The sequence below is a fragment of the Anthonomus grandis genome, chromosome 10, assembly GCF_022605725.1.
Source record: "Anthonomus grandis grandis chromosome 10, icAntGran1.3, whole genome shotgun sequence".
Taxonomy (NCBI): domain Eukaryota; kingdom Metazoa; phylum Arthropoda; class Insecta; order Coleoptera; family Curculionidae; genus Anthonomus; species Anthonomus grandis.
This window is the reverse complement of record NC_065555.1, coordinates 4,424,524-4,448,778: the sequence shown is the minus strand read 5'-3', so window position 1 is coordinate 4,448,778 and position 24,255 is coordinate 4,424,524. Positions and strand designations below refer to the sequence as shown.

General features: G+C 34.3%; 4 protein-coding genes across 6 annotated transcripts in view; 1 reads left to right on the top strand and 3 right to left on the bottom strand.

The window, feature by feature from the left end:
• Positions 1–327: 327 nt before the first annotated feature.
• On the top strand, positions 328–20,216 carry LOC126741193 (protein inscuteable homolog). 2 transcript variants are annotated; one of them, XM_050447544.1, is made up of 7 exons: positions 328–509; positions 13,818–13,981; positions 14,483–14,779; positions 14,844–15,539; positions 17,615–18,191; positions 19,039–19,563; positions 19,859–20,216. In XM_050447544.1, exons 2-7 carry the CDS (start codon positions 13,842–13,844, stop codon positions 19,988–19,990), a joined length of 2,367 nt encoding a protein of 788 aa, XP_050303501.1. In that variant the 5' UTR covers positions 328–509; positions 13,818–13,841; the 3' UTR covers positions 19,991–20,216. The 2 variants fall into 2 exon arrangements, with proteins under 2 accessions (XP_050303501.1, XP_050303500.1); XM_050447543.1 differs by lacking the exon at positions 328–509 and adding an exon at positions 5,067–5,457.
• A 51-nt stretch (positions 20,217–20,267) lies between these two features.
• On the bottom strand, positions 20,268–21,349 carry LOC126741195 (mitochondrial import inner membrane translocase subunit Tim17-B). 2 transcript variants are annotated; one of them, XM_050447547.1, is made up of 4 exons: positions 21,044–21,349; positions 20,803–20,985; positions 20,535–20,745; positions 20,268–20,478 (listed from the first exon to the last, which is right to left on the bottom strand). In XM_050447547.1, exons 2-4 carry the CDS (start codon positions 20,944–20,946, stop codon positions 20,333–20,335), a joined length of 501 nt encoding a protein of 166 aa, XP_050303504.1. In that variant the 5' UTR covers positions 20,947–20,985; positions 21,044–21,349; the 3' UTR covers positions 20,268–20,332. The 2 variants fall into 2 exon arrangements, with proteins under 2 accessions (XP_050303504.1, XP_050303503.1); XM_050447546.1 differs by having other exon boundaries at positions 20,803–20,971; positions 21,044–21,342.
• Positions 21,350–21,590: 241 nt separating this feature from the next.
• Positions 21,591–22,605, bottom strand: LOC126741194 (probable tRNA(His) guanylyltransferase). The gene has a single exon (XM_050447545.1). The coding sequence runs from the start codon at positions 22,565–22,567 to the stop codon at positions 21,608–21,610; it is 960 nt and encodes a 319-aa protein (XP_050303502.1). The 5' UTR covers positions 22,568–22,605; the 3' UTR covers positions 21,591–21,607.
• Positions 22,606–24,053: 1,448 nt separating this feature from the next.
• Positions 24,054–24,255, bottom strand: part of LOC126740885 (myosin light chain kinase, smooth muscle-like) — a 33,388-nt gene continuing 33,186 nt past the window's right edge. Inside the window, exon 8 of the mRNA XM_050447052.1 lies at positions 24,054–24,198. The gene's annotated coding sequence lies outside the window, so the exon portion shown is untranslated. The remainder of the gene's footprint in view (positions 24,199–24,255) is intronic.

The following is a 24,255-nucleotide window of genomic DNA, read 5'->3' as shown; positions in this document are numbered from 1 at the left end:
AGATTGAAAACTAATAATGATATAACTTCCTGATTTTTTTTCTTATTATTATTTCAATTGAAAAAATGTCTTTATAGGAACAACTGTATTTTTTCTCATAGACGTTAAACTATTTCACCCCCTTTTATATAATACCGATCGAACATAAGGGTGCGAAACAAAGAGAAAAAAAATCTCACCCTTCAAATTTAAACATCCCATAAAGCCCGGTATTTTAAATTCCAACCAATGGAAGCGTTAAAAAGTATGAATCAGGTTCCCCCCCTCTCGCGTTATTGTTTACTAAATGCATGCTTGGTAAAGTAGTAGGCTTGGAAATTTAAAACATTTGAATGTATACATGTGTATTGGCGCGCGAGAACGCCGAATATCATAAGAAAGAATTTAAATTAATTTATTTATATTTTTTTATTTAAAAAACGTGCTTGTTATGATAAACTTTTTGTGTGTATTTTTAAAGTATTTAGTGGACATTTTTGGATTTATGCTTTTCCCATAGGAATTAGTAGGTAAGGCTTTAATTTTAAGAAAACTTATTTAAAAATTATACGAGTCTGATTTTTTGTTTTTTTTTTAAACAGTTAAATTTTATCAATCAGTAATATACGTTACGTATTTTTAAATTTCAATCTAGTGTGCCATGACTTTGTTAAAACAGTCAATTAGTATAATCAAGGCGGCTTGGAAAAATAGATTTTTCTTTTGACGTTAACATGACAGCTAAAGCAAATTCAAAATGAAGGAATTTTTAAATTATAATAATATTAAAAAGGAAAGTTTGCATCATAGTAATTAAATGACTAGAAAAGAAGCTAATTGCTTTTATAGTAATTATAATTTTTCACTTAAACCGCCTTAAGTAATGGTCAGTTGTTAAGTGGCCTAAGTACAAGAAATGACCATGTATTATATAGATGTTTTTTTGGCTAAAAACGTTTCCCACGCGGTTAATTAAATTCGATGTTCTTCTGTTTAATTATTAAGACACTTTAACGTTAAATAAAACACTCAAACCTTTATTTATTTCGAATTCTTTATACAGTCATACTAGACAGGGTTACGAAACTGGGTCAATATTTAACTCACCTCATATACCTAATAATTCCGAAATGATAAGGGAATTTTAAGTACACTATGAAATATTTAATTGGGGTTTAAAGAAGATAGTAATGTAGGTGTAGGTTACCACATATTCAATTAAACGATAATATTCGAAATAAAAATTATCGGTACGCCACTGGGTTACACCCTTATTATTTGTCCATATGCACCCGTATGGAATGATTTTGGCAGATGTCCTTCCGCAAGATGCGCTCCCCATACATATTGTATATACTAAAGGTTTAAAATTCAATTTTTCTCACTTTCTTAGGAAGATAATTTAATATTAAAATAATTAATGGTATTGAATTTAGTGACGCAGTAAGCCATGATGACGAATATGGCCGCCAAACGAACGGAATGTTGACAAGTGACAGCTGTCAAAAATGACAACCGGAAGTCATAAAAATCAACCAAGAATACGTCTTTGAGTGCAATTTTGGACTGTAACAAACCCGTGAATATTATTCTATACCCTTTTAAAGGCGCTTCACGATCATTATCTCCCCCTTATAGTAATTTGTGTACTCTCACTCATATCTCCCCTATATATTACCGGTAATTCTCGACACACGTCCTCGGTGTGCTTTGTCATGATTTTTCGACCGTTAGATGAACAAATATTTAAAAAATAAATGAGATACAGGGTGGACTTGCGAATATGCTTTTTATGCTACACTGGGTATATTTTTATTCACATCATCTAACGGTCTCCGTGTGTAATGATAATTGAATGAATTTATTTGCAATTACATGTAATAGGGTATTTACTTTCTCTAACCTCACTTTTCACCATAATGTTATTAGACGCCAATTTAATTGCGTAATAATTTTAAAGAAACACAGATATTTTGGAATTTTAATGGATTTTAAGATGGTCGTGCACGCGCTTAATATCCTATAAAAAGACAACCGATAACTTAATTTATAAAATTACATTTCACGGTTAGACGGTCAACGTTCTAATTTTTTTTTTTATTATTCGTTGGTTCTTTACTGTCCACTCTTCGGAACCATCACAAATGTCGGACACGCGACCTCGTATTTATGGGGTGTTTTTCCATTAGTAACGTTAAAACAAACACTAAATATTTATAGCTACTATGATACCAACGTGACAATTCAGTTGGACTAATTAATTAATAAAATGATTTTTACAGGAGTTCCTAGAGAGAGAGAGAGAGAGAGAGAACTTTAAATCAATCGTAGGTATACAAAAATAATAAAATTTATGTTGAAACTTATATGACGTTTGTCAGCTGTCACTTGTCAATATCTTCCGTATTTGGCAGCCATGTTTTCCTTTTGCAGCCGCCTGTAAACACGCCCATAAATAACGATGTATTAAATAAAAGATTTTTACAGGAGTTATGAGAGGGAGAGAGAGAGAACCTTAAACCGATAAACAAAAATACTAAAATAAAAATTTATGTTGAAACTTATGATATTTGACAGCTGTCAATATTTTTTGACAGCTACTGTCATGGCCGCCTATAGGTACTCATCGAGGCCTACTGCCAATAATTGGTTTATTAGCAGGAAGAATTCAAACGCAATAAAAGTACAGTAAATCATTATATCGTTAGAACGCTCGCGCCTTGTGAATATTAAAATTTAAACTAATTGAAATAGTTTCGGCTTTTGTCAGGAAGTCAACAATGGCACTTATGCACAAAGCGCCTTAATTTGGAATGACTAACCTGCTTTGAATGCCTTTTATTGCTTTACAACTTGTATAGAAAACACATAGAATTTTCTTATGTGACTCATATAATATGGTTGTCTTTAAAACAAATTAAAATTGCTTTCCTAATCCATTGAGAGCGAGGGAGAGGGAGATATATGTAAGGATTAATTATTCTCAAAAATCCATTTCCTGGCCGCAGAATCGATTAATCTGCAGAAGTGGCGTAATTAAGTGAAGTATATCCTGCTGTAAAACATGCGCACATTTCGTAGATTAACTAAATTCTAATTTTGAAACCGGATTATTTACTTTGAAATGCGTTTTCGAGTGGACGGGCGTATGTTGTACTTTTAATTAAAAGCGGCTCTCGTTAATTATTGTAATTAAGTTCTTGAAGATTAAATCTTTAATGGGGCACCATAGAGCCTCAATTTATTACAGAAAATTATATTAAAAATTAGCATATAACTGATACAATTTGATTAACTCATTTGCTACTAATCAAATTACCTTTGGAATACGTCAGCTGGCAATACCATGGAATTTTATAAAATGGCGACGTAAAATCCATTTAATCTATTCATTAAGGGTTGTTACCATATTCTAAGTTTTCTATGATGCTTAAAATCCATATGAGTCCCCCGTTTGTACGTTTGGTGACCCTCAAAACATCCTGTAAATATAAAGTTATTTTGACGTTTACGGCGGCCATTTTTACGAACTGTCAAGTGATGCTTTAACGGAAACGTAACAGCTTAGCGGGAAAATTTGAATTATTAGAAATTTATTAAAAAATTATATTAAAAATACCTATATATATACATATGTTGTTGTAAGCCTCTTCTAACAATATGATAAAAGATACAATTTAATTAACCGCCTTTGCCGATAATCAAACTATCTTTGGAATACGTTACAACATAAAACACAATGGAATTTGATAAGATGGCCACTTCAAACCGATTTAGTCGATTTATTAAGGGTTGTTACCGTATTCTAACTCTTCAATGATGACAAATATGCGTATGTATACTCCCTTGTCCTGTTAATACAAAATTATTTTGACGTTTACGGCGGCCATTTTGTCCGAACGGTCATCGGAAACCTCACAGTTTGGCGGGAAATTTGAAAAAAGTTCCTTTTTCGCTATTAGCTTTAAACGCTTAAAAAGTTCAAAGTGATTGATGATGTTGCAGTGGCGTCACGCAGCATCTATTTTCAAAGAAGGAAGTGATTCAACCTTGCAAGGAATTCCTGCTGAATAATGATCTACAACAGAGTCACGCGAATAAGAAACCGGTTGTAAAAGACGTAATTATTGTGGCATTGTTAATTCACGATTTGATTCATCTCTTTAAGTGGTTTTAACACGTTAGTCATTGGAGGGACGGGGATATTTGTCAATTAAAAGGGCTTAAAAATCAACAATGTTGACAAATCTTCCGTTTTTTTCCTGCTGTTTAAGATATGCTTGGTCAGCCATTAAAGCAAATCCTTGTCTTCCAGTCTAATAAATATCAATCTGCTGATTAAATTCCCATCGAGAACAATAAACCGGTGGCATTTTATTATTATGGCATGGGAAAAAATATTTGCTGACTAGGCTCCCGGTGTTGACTAACATTTACGGGGAAACAGCTGACTCAGTACCACCGATTGCATTATAATGTGAATATCGCAACCGTTTTATTATTGTTTTATCACTTTTAAGGCGACAAGGCGTTTTAATCTAGATCAGCATACGGAAAAACATTAATCAAGGCGGCGGATAACAGTTTGAAAATAAACTGTGCATTTTAAAAATTGACAAGTGACATCCAACACACTGCGACGTTGCCAAACTTGAATACTATGACAGCTGACATTTATATTAAAAATGAAATTAATTATTCGACGCCTCTGGGTGTCCGTTACAGACTGATTCGGTGAAATATCTTCAACCCTCCCTCGTGTGTTGTTGGCACGTGCACACCTGGCCGCACACCACCCGCTTGTTCCGCTCGCTAATCCCGAAAACGTGCCGGGTCATCAATAAATATTTCCGTTTTATGTGGTTTACTGCTTTGGTTAATAGTTGCGGTAAACATTCAACAAACAAACAATAATTCGTTTATATTGCTACTTAAGCAATTCTGTTTGTGAGCCATTGAAATGCCTAATCAAGGGTGCCATGACTATATTATTGCTGTCGAGTTTTACAATTTAGTCAAGGAGGCTTGGAAGAATAGATTTGACCGACATCAAGTCGACCTAGAAATGTAATAAAAAAGAAGAACAGATCGACGTATTTTTGAAGCCTACTTGTGTACTTTTGCACCTGCCCCGGTATACTCCCAGTGATTTAATACGAGGGAGCCTCGCTAAGATCGCCCGGTAAAATCACGTGGACAGATGTGCAGACATGTAAAATAAATGGGGGGTCGCACTCTACTCTATATTCTTCCTTTTAATCGGCTGGTATAGTCGCACGGTAGCGGTTCTTGGGGTGACTTTATGGGTCTTTAAACAGATGGGTCGTTTTTCGAATATGCGCTAAGTTTTAAACGGAGTGTGCCGTGGAAATTTTATAAAAAAAAATATTTTTTTGTCTCACTCGTGTTGACTCACATATTCTAATTTTGCGGTTAACGATTATTGTTTATCTTAATGTAGAAATGATTTACTCCGAGGTATGTATGTTTTAATTATTGCATAATTAAGCTTATTGTTATATGATGATTCATGACAAAAATTATTAAATAATGATAATTTTATTTTATTGCCGAGACCACACGTACGATGGTTTTGTATATTAATAATTGAAGTTAATTAAAGTTATTATATATAAATAAATTGAAGTTATTATACATACAACGTTGCCAAGCCTATCGGCTTTAAGAAATCATTGGCAACCTTCTTATTTTAAATGGGACCCCCTATATATTATTATATTAACGTATTCTACGTGAAATTTTAAGAAATAAGATGGGTCACATGTTATACTTTGGTCGAATAGTTTTTCAATTATAGTAAATTGAAAATTTTGTATTTTTGACTTTTGGAGGTCATAGAGCCGAAACTATTTAAGATAGAGAGAAACGGTTTTAAGTTGTCTGCGATAACTTTTTAAGAGATATCTACTGACATTTTATTAGAAATTAAAATTTTGACATTTGACAGGTGTCAATTTGACAGTTGCGTAAAAAATCAAAAGTCTATCCAAGATTTTTTGATCTTAAGCTAGGATAAAAAGTGCAAAAAATTTCTCTTTATACCAAATAGCCTTAGCTCTATAGATCTTGTGTTAAAAAAGTGACGATTTTCAACTGCCTATATCTCGAAAACCTTTCTACCGAACTATTATAGCATGTGACCCATCAAATTTCTTAAAATTTCACGTAGAATCCAAAAATATAATAATATACAGGGTGTCCCATTTGAAATAACGAAGTTACACCGTCTTGAATCTATTTAGGCTAACATATGGTCCGGATTTACCTCCTAAATGGGAACAAATAATTTTTTTTTCACACGTACGATGGTTTTGAACGTAATTATTTGGAAATTTTAAATATGCAATGTTGCCAAGCTTACTGGTTTTAAGATATTACAGGGAACTGTTTTATTTTAAACGGAACGCCCTAAATATTATTACATATTTAAATTCTACGTGAAATTCTGAAAAATTTGATGGGTCACATGTTATACTTTGGTCGAATAGTTTTTGAGTTATAGTGAATTGAAATTTTTGACTTTTGGAGGTTATAGAGCCGAAACTATTTAAGATAGAGAGAAACGGTTTTAAGTTGGTTGCAATAACTTTTCAAGAGATATCTACTGACATTTTATTAGAAATTAAAATTTTGACATTTGACGGGTGTCAATTTGACAGTTGCTTAAAAAAATCAAAAATCTATCCAAGATCTTTTGATCTTCAGCTGAGATAAAAAGTGCAAAAAATTTCTTTCTATACCAAACAGCCTTGGCTGTATAACTTTTGAAAGTCAAAAAAATTATAATTTTCAATTGCTTATATCTCGAAAACCTTTCTACCGAACTATAGCATGTGACCCATCAAATTTCTTAGAATTTTACGTAGAATCTAAAAATGCAATAATATACAGGATGTCCCATTTGAAATAACGAAGTTACACCGTCTTGAATCTATTTAGACTGACTTATGGTACGGATTTACCTCCTAAATAGGAACAAATAATTTTTTTTTCACACGTACGATGGTTTTGAACATAATTATTTGGAAATTTTAAATATGCAATGTTGCCAAGCTTACTGGTTTTAAGATATTACAGGGAACTTTCTTATTTTAAATGGAACGCCCTAAATATTATTACATATTTAGATTCTACGTGAAATTCTGAGAAATTTGATGGGTCACATGCCATACTTTGGTCGAATAGTTTTTGAGTTATAGTAAATTGAAATTTTTGTTTTTTTGACTTTTGGAGGTTATAGAGCCGAAACTATTTAAGATAGAGAGAAACGGTTTTAAGTTGTCTGCGATAAGTTTTTAAGAGATATCTACTGACATTTTATTAGAAATTAAAATTTTGACATTTGACAGGTGTCAATTTGACAGTTGCTTAAAAAAAGCAAAAATCTCTCCAAGATCTTTTGATCTTCAGCTGAGATAAAAAGTGCAAAAAATTTCTCTCTATACCAAATAGCCTTGGCTCTATAACCTTTGAAAGTCAAAAAAATTACGATTTTCAATTGCTTATATCTCGAAAACCTTTCTACCGAACTATAGCATGTGACCCATCAAATTTCTTAGAATTTCACGTAGAATCCAAAAATGTAATAATATACAGGGTGTCCCATTTGAAATAACGAAGGTACACCGTCTTGAATCTATTTAGGTTGACGTATGGTACGGATTTACCTCCTAAATGGGAACAAATAATTTTTTTTTCACACGTACGATCGTTTTGAACCTAATTATTTGGAAATTTTAAATATGCAATGTTGCCAAGCTTACTGGTTTTAAGATATTACAGGGAACTTTCTTATTTTAAACGAAACGCCCTAAATATTATTACATATTTAGATTCTACGTGAAATTCTGGGAAATTTGATGGGTCACATGCCATACTTTGGTCGAATAGTTTTTGAGTTATAGTAAATTGAAATTTTTGACTTTTGGAGGTTATAGAGCCGAAACTACTTAAGATAGAGAGAAACGGTTTTAAGTTGGTTGCAATAACTTTTCAAGAGATATCTACTGACATTTTATTAGAAATTAAAATTTTGACATTTGACAGGTGTCAATTTGACAGTTGCTTAAAAAAATCAAAAATCTATCCAAAATCTTTTGATCTTCAGCTGAGATAAAAAGTGCAAAAAATTTCTTTCTATACCAAACAGCCTTGGCTGTGTATAACCTTTGAAAGTCAAGAAAAGGACGATTTTCAATTGCTTATATCTCGAAAACCTTTCTACCGAACTATAGCATGTGACCCATCAAATTTCTTAAAATTTCACGTAGAATCCAAAAATGTAATAATATACAGGGTGTCCCATTTGAAATAACGAAGTTACACCGTCTTGAATCTATTTAGACTGACTTATGATACGGATCTACCTCCTAAATAGGAACAAATAATTTTTTTTTCACACGTACGATGGTTTTGAACATTATTGTTTGGAAATTTTAAATATGCAATGTTGCCAAGCTTACTGGTTTTAAGATATTACAGGGAACTTTCTTATTTTAAGTGGAACGCCCTAAATATTATTACATATTTAGATTCTACGTGAAATTCTGAGAAATTTGATGGGTCACATGCCATACTTTGGTCGAATAGTTTTTAAGTTATAGTGAATTGAAATTTTTGACTTTTGGAGGTTATAGAGCCGAAACTATTTAAGATAGAGAGAAACGGTTTTAAGCTTTCTGCAATAACTTTTTAAGAGATATCTTCTGACATTTTATTAGAAATTTAAATTTTGACATTTGACAGGTGTCAATTTGACACTTGCTTAAAAAAATCAAAAATCTATCCAAGATCTTTTGATCTTCAGCTGAGATAAAAAGTGCAAAAAATTTCTTTCTATACCAAATAGCCTTGGCTCTATAACCTTTAAAAGTCAAGAAAAGGACGATTTTAAATTGCTTATATCTCGAAGACATTTCTACCGAACTATAGCATGTGACCCATCAAATTTCTTAGAATTTCACGTAGAATCCAAAAATGTAATAATATACAGGGTGTCCTATTTGAAATAACGAAGTTACACCGTCTTGAATCTATTTAGACTGACTTATGGTACGGATCTACCTCCTAAATAGGAACAAATAATTTTTTTTTTCACACGTACGATGGTTTTGAACATAATTATTTGGAAATTTTATATATGCAATGTTGCCAAGCTTACTGGTTTTAAGATATTACAGGGAACTTTCTTATTTTAAACGGAACGCCCTAAATATTATTACATATTTAGATTCTACGTGAAATTCTGAGAAATTTGATGGGTCACATGCCATACTTTGGTCGAATAGTTTTTGAGTTATAGTAAATTGAAATTTTTGACTTTTGGAGGTTATAGAGCCGAAACTATTTAAGATAGAGAGAAACGGTTTTAAGTTGGTTGCAATAACTTTTCAAGAGATATCTACTGACATTTTATTAGAAATTAAAATTTTGACATTTGACAGGTGTCAATTTGACAGTTGCTTAAAAAAATCAAAAATCTCTCCAAGGTCTTTTGATCTTCAGCTGAGATAAAAAGTGCAAAAAATTTCTCTCTATACCAAATAGCCTTGGCTCTATAACCTTTGAAAGTCAAAAAAATTACGATTTTCAATTGCTTATATCTCGAAAACCTTTCTACCGAACTATAGCATGTGACCCATCAAATTTCTTAGAATTTCACGTAGAATCCAAAAATGTAATAATATACAGGGTGTCCCATTTGAAATAACGAAGGTACACCGTCTTGAATCTATTTAGGTTGACGTATGGTACGGATTTACCTCCTAAATGGGAACAAATAATTTTTTTTTCACACGTACGATCGTTTTGAACCTAATTATTTGGAAATTTTAAATATGCAATGTTGCCAAGCTTACTGGTTTTAAGATATTACAGGGAACTTTCTTATTTTAAACGAAACGCCCTAAATATTATTACATATTTAGATTCTACGTGAAATTCTGGGAAATTTGATGGGTCACATGCCATACTTTGGTCGAATAGTTTTTGAGTTATAGTAAATTGAAATTTTTGACTTTTGGAGGTTATAGAGCCGAAACTACTTAAGATAGAGAGAAACGGTTTTAAGTTGGTTGCAATAACTTTTCAAGAGATATCTACTGACATTTTATTAGAAATTAAAATTTTGACATTTGACAGGTGTCAATTTGACAGTTGCTTAAAAAAATCAAAAATCTATCCAAAATCTTTTGATCTTCAGCTGAGATAAAAAGTGCAAAAAATTTCTTTCTATACCAAACAGCCTTGGCTGTGTATAACCTTTGAAAGTCAAGAAAAGGACGATTTTCAATTGCTTATATCTCGAAAACCTTTCTACCGAACTATAGCATGTGACCCATCAAATTTCTTAAAATTTCACGTAGAATCCAAAAATGTAATAATATACAGGGAGTCCCACTTAGAAATAACGAAAGTTCCCTGTAATATCTTAAAACCAGTAAGCTTGGCAACATTGCATATTTAAAATTTCCAAACAATAATGTTCAAAACCATCGTACGATGGTTTTGAACATTATTGTTTGGAAATTTTAAATATGCAATGTTGCCAAGCTTACTGGTTTTAAGATATTACAGGGAACTTTCTTATTTTAAGTGGAACGCCCTAAATATTATTACATATTTAGATTCTACGTGAAATTCTGAGAAATTTGATGGGTCACATGCCATACTTTGGTCGAATAGTTTTTAAGTTATAGTGAATTGAAATTTTTGACTTTTGGAGGTTATAGAGCCGAAACTATTTAAGATAGAGAGAAACGGTTTTAAGCTTTCTGCAATAACTTTTTAAGAGATATCTTCTGACATTTTATTAGAAATTTAAATTTTGACATTTGACAGGTGTCAATTTGACACTTGCTTAAAAAAATCAAAAATCTATCCAAGATCTTTTGATCTTCAGCTGAGATAAAAAGTGCAAAAAATTTCTTTCTATACCAAATAGCCTTGGCTCTATAACCTTTAAAAGTCAAGAAAAGGACGATTTTAAATTGCTTATATCTCGAAGACATTTCTACCGAACTATAGCATGTGACCCATCAAATTTCTTAGAATTTCACGTAGAATCCAAAAATGTAATAATATACAGGGTGTCCTATTTGAAATAACGAAGTTACACCGTCTTGAATCTATTTAGACTGACTTATGGTACGGATCTACCTTCTAAATAGGAACAAATAATTTTTTTTTCACACGTACGATGGTTTTGAACAAAATTATTTGGAAATTTTAAATATGCAATGTTGCCAAGCTTACTGGTTTTAAGATATTACAGGGAACTTTCTTATTTTAAATGGAACGCCCTAAATATTATTACATATTTAGATTCTACGTGAAATTCTGAGAAATTTGATGGGTCACATGCCACACTTTGGTCGAATAGTTTTTGAGTTATAGTAAATTGAAATTTTTGACTTGTGGAGGTTATAGAGCCGAAACTATTTAAGATAGAGAGAAACGGTTTTAAGTTTTCTGCAATAACTTTTTAAGAGATATCTTCTGACATTTTATTAGAAATTTAAATTTTGACATTTGACAGGTGTCAATTTGACACTTGCTTAAAAAAATCAAAAATCTATCCAAGATCTTTTAATCTTCAGCTGAGATAAAAAGTGCAAAAAATTTCTCTCTATACCAAATAGCCTTGGCTCTATAACCTTTGAAAGTCAAAAAAATTACGATTTTCAATTGCTTATATCTCGAAAACCTTTCTACCGAACTATAGCATGTGACCCATCAAATTTCTTAGAATTTCACGTAGAATCCAAAAATGTAATAATATACAGGGTGTCCCATTTGAAATAACGAAGGTACACCGTCTTGAATCTATTTAGGTTGACGTATGGTACGGATTTACCTCCTAAATGGGAACAAATAATTTTTTTTTCACACGTACGATCGTTTTGAACCTAATTATTTGGAAATTTTAAATATGCAATGTTGCCAAGCTTACTGGTTTTAAGATATTACAGGGAACTTTCTTATTTTAAACGAAACGCCCTAAATATTATTACATATTTAGATTCTACGTGAAATTCTGGGAAATTTGATGGGTCACATGCCATACTTTGGTCGAATAGTTTTTGAGTTATAGTAAATTGAAATTTTTGACTTTTGGAGGTTATAGAGCCGAAACTACTTAAGATAGAGAGAAACGGTTTTAAGTTGGTTGCAATAACTTTTCAAGAGATATCTACTGACATTTTATTAGAAATTAAAATTTTGACATTTGACAGGTGTCAATTTGACAGTTGCTTAAAAAAATCAAAAATCTATCCAAAATCTTTTGATCTTCAGCTGAGATAAAAAGTGCAAAAAATTTCTTTCTATACCAAACAGCCTTGGCTGTGTATAACCTTTGAAAGTCAAGAAAAGGACGATTTTCAATTGCTTATATCTCGAAAACCTTTCTACCGAACTATAGCATGTGACCCATCAAATTTCTTAAAATTTCACGTAGAATCCAAAAATGTAATAATATACAGGGTGTCCCATTTGAAATAACGAAGTTACACCGTCTTGAATCTATTTAGACTGACTTATGATACGGATCTACCTCCTAAATAGGAACAAATAATTTTTTTTTCACACGTACGATGGTTTTGAACATTATTGTTTGGAAATTTTAAATATGCAATGTTGCCAAGCTTACTAGTTTTAAGATATTACAGGGAACTTTCTTATTTTAAGTGGAACGCCCTAAATATTATTACATATTTAGATTCTACGTGAAATTCTGAGAAATTTGATGGGTCACATGCCATACTTTGGTCGAATAGTTTTTAAGTTATAGTGAATTGAAATTTTTGACTTTTGGAGGTTATAGAGCCGAAACTATTTAAGATAGAGAGAAACGGGTTTAAGTTATCTGCAATAACTTTTTAAGAGATATCTACTGACATTTTATTAGAAATTTAAATTTTGACATTTGACAGGTGTCAATTTGACAGTTGCTTAAAAAAATCAAAAATCTATCCAAGATCTTTTGATTTTAAGCTAAAATAAAAAGTGCAAAAAATTTCTCTCTATACCGAAATAGCCTTGGCTCTATAGATCTTGAAAGTCAAAAAAGTGACGATTTTCAACTGCATATATCTCGAAAACCTTTCTACCGAACTATAAATGTCCAAAATGTAATAATAATCAAAAACAATCCAAAAATGTAATAATATACAGGGTGTCCCATTTGAAATAACGAAGTACACCGTCTTGAACTTATGTTAGGCTGACTCACAGCATTGATTGATCTCCTAAATGGGAACTAACAAATATTTATTTTACAATCCTAAATTACACCTGATGTTATCATCTATCATATCACTCTAGAAATATTTATAAAACAAACAGAATGGGGTTAGTCACCTACATAAAAACGACAATGTAAATAGAACGTATCGAGGGGGCACTTTAAGGTAAACATTTTCTAAAAGGAAAATTAAGTTTACTATTTTAAGTAGTGCAACTACACTGAGAAAAAAACATGGACGCCATTTTTTTTGTACCAGTTTTTCCAAGATGGCGCCCGCATTAGCCACGCCCAAAAATGCATGCAAAAAATGGGTTTGTTGGTTACCGAAAACTTCATCGATTTAATTGGGGTAATTTTACAAATAAATACCTAATTATCCTCACAATTGTGTTATGCAATAATCACCGAAGGTAAATTGCCATATTAAGTGTATGTACATAAAACGATGTTTACATGCGCTACTTGATTCGTACCTATTATAGGCACTAAAGTACAAATTATTACACTCGTGTAAACGTAGTATAATTGACCCATTTTACATGGCTTATAGGTAAACCCTTAATTTGTTTAGGAAACCTTAGGAAGTCAGGTTGAAATGAGCTTTAAGCGAAGTCCCAGCAAGGTGTGGTGGGGTAGTGAAAGTCTAGAGTTCCGGGAAGTGACTTCGAGTCCCGGAAGTCAAGATTCCGGGTTTTCCGATGCTGAGGGAAGCCCACAACACACGGATAAAGAGAGGTACATTTATTTATTTATTTCAAGAAATATACCTACTGAACAGTACATTATTAATTCATTTAACTAATATACTGAGAATGTGATTTTGTAAATGTTTGAGGTCCAAAACCGTTATGTCATCATGACCTGGGGCAGCACTAGATTTAAGGTGGAAGATTGATTAAGGCCCTGTACTATTTCTTATTTATTACAAGTCAGCTTGTCTTCTATAATGAGTTCTGCTATATTGATGTCGTTAGAATCAGTGTTTTTTGTGTCACTTTCTAAAACTGAATTTTCAGGATATTTTTAAATTTTTTTATATAACACATCCGTTTTTTTAATTAAACCTGTATGCTCTGGAGTCACCCAATTATTGTTTATGTGGCACTTGATTTTTGTAATGCGTGTTGCGTTTTTTTTTCTTGCCGAACTGAATCAATTGGTTTTTGAAAAGAAAAAAATAAATTAAAGGTTGTCTATGTCAGAAAGCGAAGAGATTTATTTATGCATTCCTTATAGGAAAACGGTCCAAAAAGGTGGTCAAGAAGAAGTGATAGAAGAAGAGAACAATAACGTACAGACCCCAAAAAAAGTGTCAAACAGGCAGATCGCCAAGAATATATTCAAAGGTTCACTCACGGACACGAATGGCAATAATCCCAACCTGAGTAGCAACTTCAAAGAGAAAATCACCCCGGTCAAAGAAAACATCGACCAAAGACTCGTGAAAAGTGAAAGGAAAAGTTCACCACACTTTTTGAAAAAATTCTCCACGGTTTATGTGCCGCCCTATACTGAACCCCCGAAGAAAAACAGGTAAGTTCTTTTTTTTTTTTAATTTACTTAATTTTTATTGCCTGATGGGATTTCATTCATACAGATTCATTAAGAATTCACCGAAAGTGAGCCGCAACCTCTTCACCTCGAACAATAAGCGCCACGAATTCCCCGAACCAAAATCAACTGATCAACATTCAAATCATGCGGCAGCAGAACACGGCACCACATACCGCGACGACACAACACCCGAAGAAGAAGAAGAAAACAGTTGTCAACGCGATTACGACACCAGCAGCGAGATTTCCGGCACCAAGAGCGTCCCCCTTCCCCCCCGTGACACCCCCAATTTTTTCCGGAGTGCCCCCGAGTCCCTCCTTCTCCACCAAGACACCACCGAGGAAGATCTCGAAGCGGTCACCTCCTTCAACTCCACTTCGAGCGAAAGCGAACTAGAGCACCTCTTTGAGGATTTCGGGAGGTTGGGGTACACCTCCACCCCCAACAAGGGTTGGAATATGAGGGTAAAAGTTACACCGCGGGCGGAGTACCTCCACCACGGTCGAGTTCCACCGGTTTGTACCGACGGGGTGACGGTCGACGATAAGGCGGTGATGCGTTGGCTTGAGGAGGCGAGATTAAATGGGGAGCAGGAGTGTATGACGTCATTGCAATTTAAGTCGATCAGTGGGGAGTTGGGCCAGAGGGTGGGACATCTGGCGGCGTGCGCCACAACTATTTTGAGGGGTCTCCTCTCACACTCCAGGTGTATCGAGATGGACTATAGGAGCCTTAATGGGTAAGTCATGTGTTTTCTTTAATTGTCAATGAGTGAAAACCATTATTGGTTTAACTGTGTGGAACTCTTCAATGAACCAAAGATTAACATGTTGAAATAACATATTCAGTAGTAGTTCTAGGAAATGTTTGAGTGAACTCCCAGGTAGCGCCCTTAAATTGAGGCGCCATTGGATATCCAATGGATGTCCCCTTTTGGACAAATCAGCTATACCATGGATATCTGAATAGTGTCCAAATGATATTCAATGAATATTCAAAGGAGAATATTATGACACCCTTTTGGATCCATTATTTGTCCTATCATAGAATAACCAGACAAATTCTCTCGTTAGCCTATGATTTTATCCTTTGTTTGCACGCTGAAGCCGTAATATGGTTGTCTCTGTCAATTTCTTATCAGCTCTAACCTAACTTTACTTTTAGCATTTTTTGAAAATAATGCAAAAATCCATACACTTAAAATCAAGATATTGACATTTTTGTCATTGGAGTGCCTGGAAGAAATAAAATAATTTGTCTCTTATTGGCAACTTAATAATTTAATTTCTAGTTGCTAAAATGTTCAAATTATTGATTTCCAAGATACTCCAAGAGTCATACAAGCAATTATTGAAAAAATGATTGAAATCCATACAGTAAAAATCAAGATATTGACATTTTTGTCATTGGAGTGCCTGGAAGAAATAAAATAATTTGTCTCTTATTGGCAACTGAATAACTTGATTTCTAGTGGCTAAAATGTTCAAATTATTGATTTCCAAGATACTCCAAGAGTCATACAAGCAATTATTGAGAAAATGATTGAAATCCATACAGTAAAAATCAAGATATTGACATTTTTGTCATTGGAGTGCCTGGAAGAAATAAAATAATTTGTCTCTTATTGGCAACTGAATAACTTGATTTCTAGTGGCTAAAATGTTCAAATTATTGATTTCCAAGATACTCCAAGAGTCATACAAGCAACTACTGAAAAAATGATTGAAATCCATGCAGTAAAAATCAAGATATTGACATTTTTGTCATTGGAGTGCCTGGAAGAAATAAGATAATTTGTTTCTTATTGGCAATTGAATATATTGATTTCTAGTGGCTTAAATGTTGTAATTATTGATTTCTAAGATACTCCAAAAGTCATACAAGCAACTACTGAAAAAATGATTGAAATCCATATAGTAAAAATTAAATTATTGACATTTTTGTCATTGGAGTGCCTGGAAGAAATAAAATAATTTGTTTCTTATTGGCAACTGAATATCTTGGTTTCTAGTGGCTAAAATGTTGTAATTATTGATTTCTAGGATACTCCAAGGGCTCTTCAAAGAACAAAAAAAAATTATTGAAATCCATGCACTAAATATCAATACGCGAATTTAAAAATATAGTACCTACTTATTAACTTCTCGTGAATATTTAACCTAGATATAATCTAAGGTTTTAAAAAAAATAATCCATTGATGATACCTTCGGAATACCACCATTCAACCTCTGATACTTGAAAAACAGAAGAATCAGTTAATGTGTATTCTAGATGACTTTTCAAGTCAATGTTTTGGACAAACTGGTTCAATAGAATGGCCTGCTTGTTTGTCTTAATCTAACCATCATTAATTTTTTCCTATGGAGATTATGTGAAAACAGTCTTATTTAAGAGACAACCACTTTAATAGAAGATCTGATTCATTGAACTATATTAGAGAACTTAAGCATTTTCGAGGAGAATTTGTTTGTTGAAAGAGATGTTCCTCTTGTAATCGTCTTGTAAGGGTCAAAAGTCATTCTGGATCGCCTGAAAATGTTACTTTTCTTACGTATTTAATACAAAGTAAAAATTAATTTAAACGACTTATTGGTTAAAATAATTATTTCCTAAATTTTAAACGTACATCTGCAGAAAATTTCTACTTATGTTTATTGAAATAAAGTTTTATATGTCAACTCAACAATTAATATTAACATGATTTTTAAAGTTTGGCCAACCCGTTTAGCCATTTTTTTCAGTATCAAATAGCCTTTGAGAGTATCAAAATTTCTTTACACTGTTCTCAATTCTAATACTCAGTATACTTTTAGAGAATCCGACCATATCCATCCACTAACTCAAAGCCTTGCCGGCAACATTGTCGACTTTCTAAAGAGCCACACCGCACACATAACCTCCAAAGTTCTGAGACTCCACGACCGGATCCGAACCACCTCGGACCCCCAGCAAGCGCTCGAACTGCTCGCCGAACTGTTCGCCGAATGGGAGTCGAATCAACGACAAATCGTGCTAAACGAGGTGAAAAAACTGGTGGACAAACTGGAGGATCCCACTTCTGATCTGGACCTGAGGGCGACCCTGACGGGGATCACCTCGGTGGCCCTCAGAAACCCCCATCTGATCGAAATGTTTGTTAAGTGCGACGTCATCCCGATACTTTTGATTTTGTGTGAAAAATGTGACGGTTCCTCGGTGCGCACCCTCATATTGAGGGCCCTGAGCACGATGTGCGGCAACGCAGTCGCGATCCGGCATTTCGAGAAATTCTCGGGGGTTCAGATCGTGTCTGATACTTTGGAGCAGGATCAGAAGCCCGAGCCGGAGAGGAGCGAAGCTGTCGCTCTTTTGGCGCAAGTCACCGCCCCTTGGTTAGAAGATAATCATTCGGTAAGTAGTTGAATGGGGCTTTTAAGTTGAATTCTATTTTAATATTAGAAGTGGTATTTTGTGAGTGTATTGATCAATTATTAAAGAAAACTATTTGTTTTTAGCCAACGTTTCGGATTATATTTAATTCATCTTCAGGGCTCATGGATGTTGGCAATACTTTATCCTTGCCAAAAAGACTTGTAGAAGTAATTTTGGATTGTTTTTAAAGGTTTTAATGAATTTTTGTAAGAACTTTCCCATCCTATTACAGGCGCATATCTTAATAAAGGCTTCACAAGACCTCTGTAAACACATATCCAAAGTTGTTCAGCTGGAATTTCCCCAATCATATAAAAGTTCCGAATTAATTTTTTAATGTTATTAGTTAACCTTAACACATGTTGTTTCCATTTGAGGTTCTGATGAATGATTAATGATTACTGTTGTGTAAACACTTGCCAAAGCGCTTTTGCATTAATTCGCATTAGCCTCTAATGCGCATTAATTTCACGTGTAAACTGGGTAATTTTGAGAATGTTTGTGGTCTAGAGGTATACAGCGTACGATTCCCGTTTGAATCTTCTTAAAATATATTGAATTTTAACATTTTTTAAAACAGATACAAAAGTTTCTGAAACATCATGGAGAAATCATAAAGATAATGATTCTTAAGAACCAACATTGCAATGTGCAAAATGATAGTTTTCTGTAATGTTGGGGTTATTTGAGTATAAATGTTGTCTAATATGACAAGCGAGCATAATGCTCCTAGTGACATCTGGCCTCAAATATTGACTTAATTTGAGTGGGCGGTTAAACGTGCACTAGCAAGCGAAATTCCAAAACAAAAATCTCTCCGTTTTAGATCAAAGGCCTTCAAGACTACTCCGCGTCGCTCTGTCTCTCTCTTACGAAATTCTGCGCCTCGACCAAATGTTGCCAGAATTTACTGCTATGCGCCGCCGCCCTCGCCAATCTCAGTTCGATCAATCAAACGTGCATCCCGGACCTAGTCCGTTACGAAACCGCCCCCGTACTACTAACCGCCGTCAAGCAACGCGGACCCATGGCGAGCGTCTACTTGTACGAGCAAGTGGCAACGTTGCTGGCCAACATGTCCGCCCTGGAGGCGGCTCGCGACCAACTGACCGATTACGAGGCGGTGGCCGCCCTCCTGCACTTTCTGAGGCCGCCCCTCGTGGCGGTTCCGAACGAGCAGGACGTGGAGCGGCGGTTGCAGCAGAAGAGCGTCATCGCGTTATCGCGGCTCTGTAGTAACGTGGGGGCGGCAACGAGGGTGGCGGAACTGGGCGGGGTCGAGAGGTTGGTCCGACTATGCCGGGAGAAGAAATTGAGGTTTGGTAGCGACGCCGTCTTGGTTGCAGCTTTGGTAAGTTAATGTTTGAGTTCATGTTTTACTCTATCGCCTTTAATGGTCGGTGTAGTAATATGCACTTGTAGCTGGGTGTAAATAGACCTTTAGTTTACCATTAACATAATTAAGTACAATTGTTGTTTTATTTAATTAATAAATATTAAATACGTTCCAAATAACAACAACTAAAGTGGTTACCTTGTTTGTTTAATATTTTGATACCTTACAAGAATCTAAACGTTCTTTTTAACCAGAGTTGCCAAGTTGATGCAAGGATCTTAATTCCTAAGATTTTTGTTTTTTTTTTTAGGCTACTTTAAGAAAAATAGCGGAAGCCTGCGGTACCAAAGTCCTAAGCGTCCAAGACTGCCAGGAATTGGTGGAACCAAAGCTGTTGGACTCATTTTTGGCATATTCCACTCAAAATGAGAGTTACGTGTAAATACTCCCTGTCAATTAGATATTTAAGCTTGTGTTCAATCATTCATAATAGTCTGAAGGCATTTAAACAATGTAAAGTACAGCTATGAAAAACCAAACTATTAAAAAGTCAACATTGTATCTTACTAGTTTATGTATTTATTTTGTTTATATTATATTATCTGTTTTGTTTTCAAATTTTACATGCTGTTTTTATGTGAAAATAAAAAACATTTTATTCGGTATAATCAAGCCTTTAATACCTAACCTAACCTTCCCCAAAATAAAAACTCACTGAGCGCATTTATCACAAGATTTATTCAAATATAACAATCTAAAGAAACAAAGTTCCCTAACCAACAGTTCATTGGTACTGATATCCGGGTGGAGGCTGATTTTGCCCCAGCTGAGAAGGATCCTCCATCGGGGGCAACTGAGGCTGAAACTGTTCCGCACTCAATCTGGTAAATAGAATTCCTACGCCTTCGATTAATGCTAGAAGTACACCCCCTAAAAAAAAAAAAGACATATTAACCACAATTAAATACTCACTTAAGGAGACTTACCAATAAAAGCACTTCCAGCCATAGCAGGCAGACCGTTTCTAGCGGCCAAAATCCCCCCAGTAGCCGCCCCACTGATAATCGAATTCCACGGGTCTTCCTTCTTTCTCACATGGATCAAGGCACAATCGATGGTCGAAAACATACCGCCCCATACTGCAAAGTTACCGGCTATGATTGGGGATCTTTGTTTTATTGCAGTGACAGATCCGATCTACAATTTTTCAAATTTATTAATTAAGCTGAACCATTGGGCATATTGAATGCTTACGAGGCGCCTATTTATGCCTGAAGGTGCATTTCTGAACCCTTTGATGCTTTGGAAGACTCCGCCGCCGATCAGACCCATTGTGAAGGCGCCCCCACAGTCGTCCACGATTCTCCAGGGGCACGGTTCTCTTGTGTATTCTTCCATTGTGGCAAAAAGGGACGATTGGGGGCTAAAAATTGATGACTTATGTTTGTTGCATCATAAGCTGAAATTAATTGTTTTTCAGGCAATTTGAACTTACCTGTTGTCTGTCTAATGGAGTTTTGTGGTTCTTACGGTGGTTTTTGCAAAAAAACACCTATTTTAAGCAGGACTACGCTTTGACCCTGTGACTTTGTAATGCCAAAAGAACACTTGTTTTGGCGTTACTAAATTGGTAAACGACGATTAATTTTGTTCGTAGAGATAGTCTTGACGGCTAAACGATGCGAATTCACAGTTTTTTCGGACTTTTAGTGCTCTTTTTATCATAAAAATCGATTTTTTACCCCCTATTTGGACATGTTATTTTGAGGTTACAAACATAAGTGACAGATGACACTAATGACAGATTAATTGCATAAGTCGGTAGGCAACCATGTAGACGTGTTTTTGAGGTTATAATTTTTTTTGATAAATTATTGTAATTTTATTTTAGGAGAAAAAGTAAATACGAATGTGATATTGAATAAATAAAATAAAATACCTACGCATGTACTTCCTATTTTATAATTATGTAATACTACCTAATGATGGAAACCAGTGGGACCATGAACAAAAAAACTTGGCCAAAAAGGTAAAATCCTAAATGTAAAAAAAAATTTATTCAATTTCCTATTTCACATTTTTTATCATCAGTTACATTCTCCAGATTATCACGTCTTTCGTTTAAACTTAAGTTATGAAACTGGCTTAACACTAAAAGGGGAATGTCACAGTTACCAAACTCATGTAAGCCACAAGACTTTATATCTAAAATTTCATTATTTCTAGTCCAAAAATCGTCTTGAATTAAATCTTCATGCAAAGGGATCACCACAAGTCTATTTTTACCAGTTTTTGGATGTCTAATTTTCTTCCTAAGCAAAATTGTCCCCTTTTTATACATCAAAGGTTCATTATTATAGTTAATCCCAAACTCACTAAACAAAATTTCATTTTTATCACCGGAAAGTGTGCCGCAAAGTCTCTGTTCGGCTTCACTATTACTCAAGCCGCCCCTAAGTACTAAATTCCAAAAAGTGGTATTATACAAGTTATTAATATGGCAGTCTGCTTGCCTCCAACTTAAATAGTCTCTCAAATTTTGGTCAGACGGATACAAAACCACTCTAGAGTCAAATGAGGGAGGATATTTAAGTTTTTGCTCTTTAAAGTAGTCTTTCCAATAATAAACATAAGCGGAACTGAACAAACTATTGATGTAAGACATCATTTTGGTGCCTCGTCTGTTGTATAAAGTTGTGTCTTTCCGAAGCACAAAAGAGTACTCGTCGCTTTGTCCATAAGCGATTAAAACGTCTTTATAGTCCTCCAGCACCACCGAGGCGGCTTTATTCATCAAATTTAACGCCCTGGGATCATTAGGTTTTTCAAAATTGTGCTTTTTGGAAAACTTATGGAAGGCCTTCCCGTCTATTCTCACCACTATCCAACAGTTTGGCAATAAACTGTCTTCGGTTTCAAAGTTTCTCACGTATTCGAATTTACTTTTTGCCATCGCGGAAGTGGTAAACGGAGTAATTCGTTTAAATAATCTTGAATGTTGAAAAAGTGTTTTTAACATAATTTTGTGTTGTTTTTTGGCTCACTGTGGGTTTGTCAGTTGTCACCTGTCAAAAAAATTAAATGAAGGGAAGGATGCTACGTAGCAGACGCCTTGGATTATGGGAATGAGAGAGATAACATATGGTTGCGTATAGTTATCTCTCTTTGATTGTTCGGCGGACGTGTATATTAATTAATTTTCATAAAAATCTGTCTTCACGTCAGCAAACGCCTTGAGGCTTAAGAGAAAGAGAGAGAAAACATATTGGTGTCGTATTTCATCTCTCTTTGATTGTTCGGCTGACGTGTAAGGAAATGAGCTTTCATATAATTTTGTCTTCACGTTAGCGGAAAAAAATAAATGCTTTGTTAGCCAAGAAAACATATTTGAGTGTTTTATTTTGAGGCAGTCCTCAATGTGGTTAAGTAGTAGGAGCCTTTTTGTGTATGTAGATGCTACATGAAAAGGCTAAATATTTGTGCTTTGCATCAGTTGTTGGCTTTCTTTTTTGAATTTTTTCCGCTGACGTGAGACAAAATTATTTAGTGCTTATATTTATCTGTCAGATTTGTTACTTGTCAAAAAATTTAATGTTGTACGTAGCAAAGGCCTTGGATTATGAAAAAGAGAGAAATAACAAATTGTCGCATGTTATCTCTTTTTTATTGTTTGGCTGACGTGTAATCAAATTAATTTTCATAAAAATCTGTCTTCACGTCAGCAAACGCCTTGAGGCTTAAGAGAAAGAGAGAGAAAACATATTGGTGTCGTATTTCATCTCTCTTTGATTGTTCGGCTGACGTGTAAGGAAATCAGCTTTCATATAATTTTGTCTTCACGTTAGCGGAAAAAAATTGTACTGTATCCTATTCGAGGCAGCCCCTAACGCAATCTTTAAGGCGACAGTTGTTAAGTAGTAAGAGCCTTATTGTGCATGCTCCATGAAAAATCTAAATATTTTTTCTTTACATCAGTTCAGAATTATTTTGTGTGTTGGTATTGATCTGTCAGATTTGTTACTTGTCAAAAAATTTAATGGTGCTACGTAGTAAACGCCTTGGATTATGAAAAAGAGAGAAATAACAAATTGTCGCATGTCATCTCTTTTTTATTGTTGGGCTGACGTGTAACCAAATTAATTTTCATATAAATCTGTCTTCACGTCAGTTATTTGCTTTCTTTGATTTTTCCCGCTGACGTGAAGACAAAATTATTTTATATAAAGGAAGGAAAAATGGTGTATAAGCTGACGTGTAAATAAAAACACGAGAGCCACATTAAGGATCATCAAAAGATTCACATTAAATAGTTTATTATATTTGAAGACACAATAAACACACAGTTGATTAGTCAAATCGTTTCGGTACAAATATTGTACAACTAACTCAAGTTCTCTATATAAATATATAGCATTTAGTACATAATAAGACACACGCGAGACCTAGTTCTCTTTACCGTTATTATGAATCATTTCGGCGTCGATTTTCGCGCCCATCCTTTTCAAGGCGATTATCGTATTTACGGCTTTAATCCACCTGCGCTTGATGACGTAACGCTTCAGCTTCGAGGTGCTTAAGGCCTGTTCCGAGTGTACCGTATCTGCGCGCAGCCACGGGTGCTCTAGGGCCCCTTGTGACGTCATTCTCGTGCTAGAAAAACGACGTTCCCCGTATAGACCAACAATAATTCAGACAGTTGTTTATTTA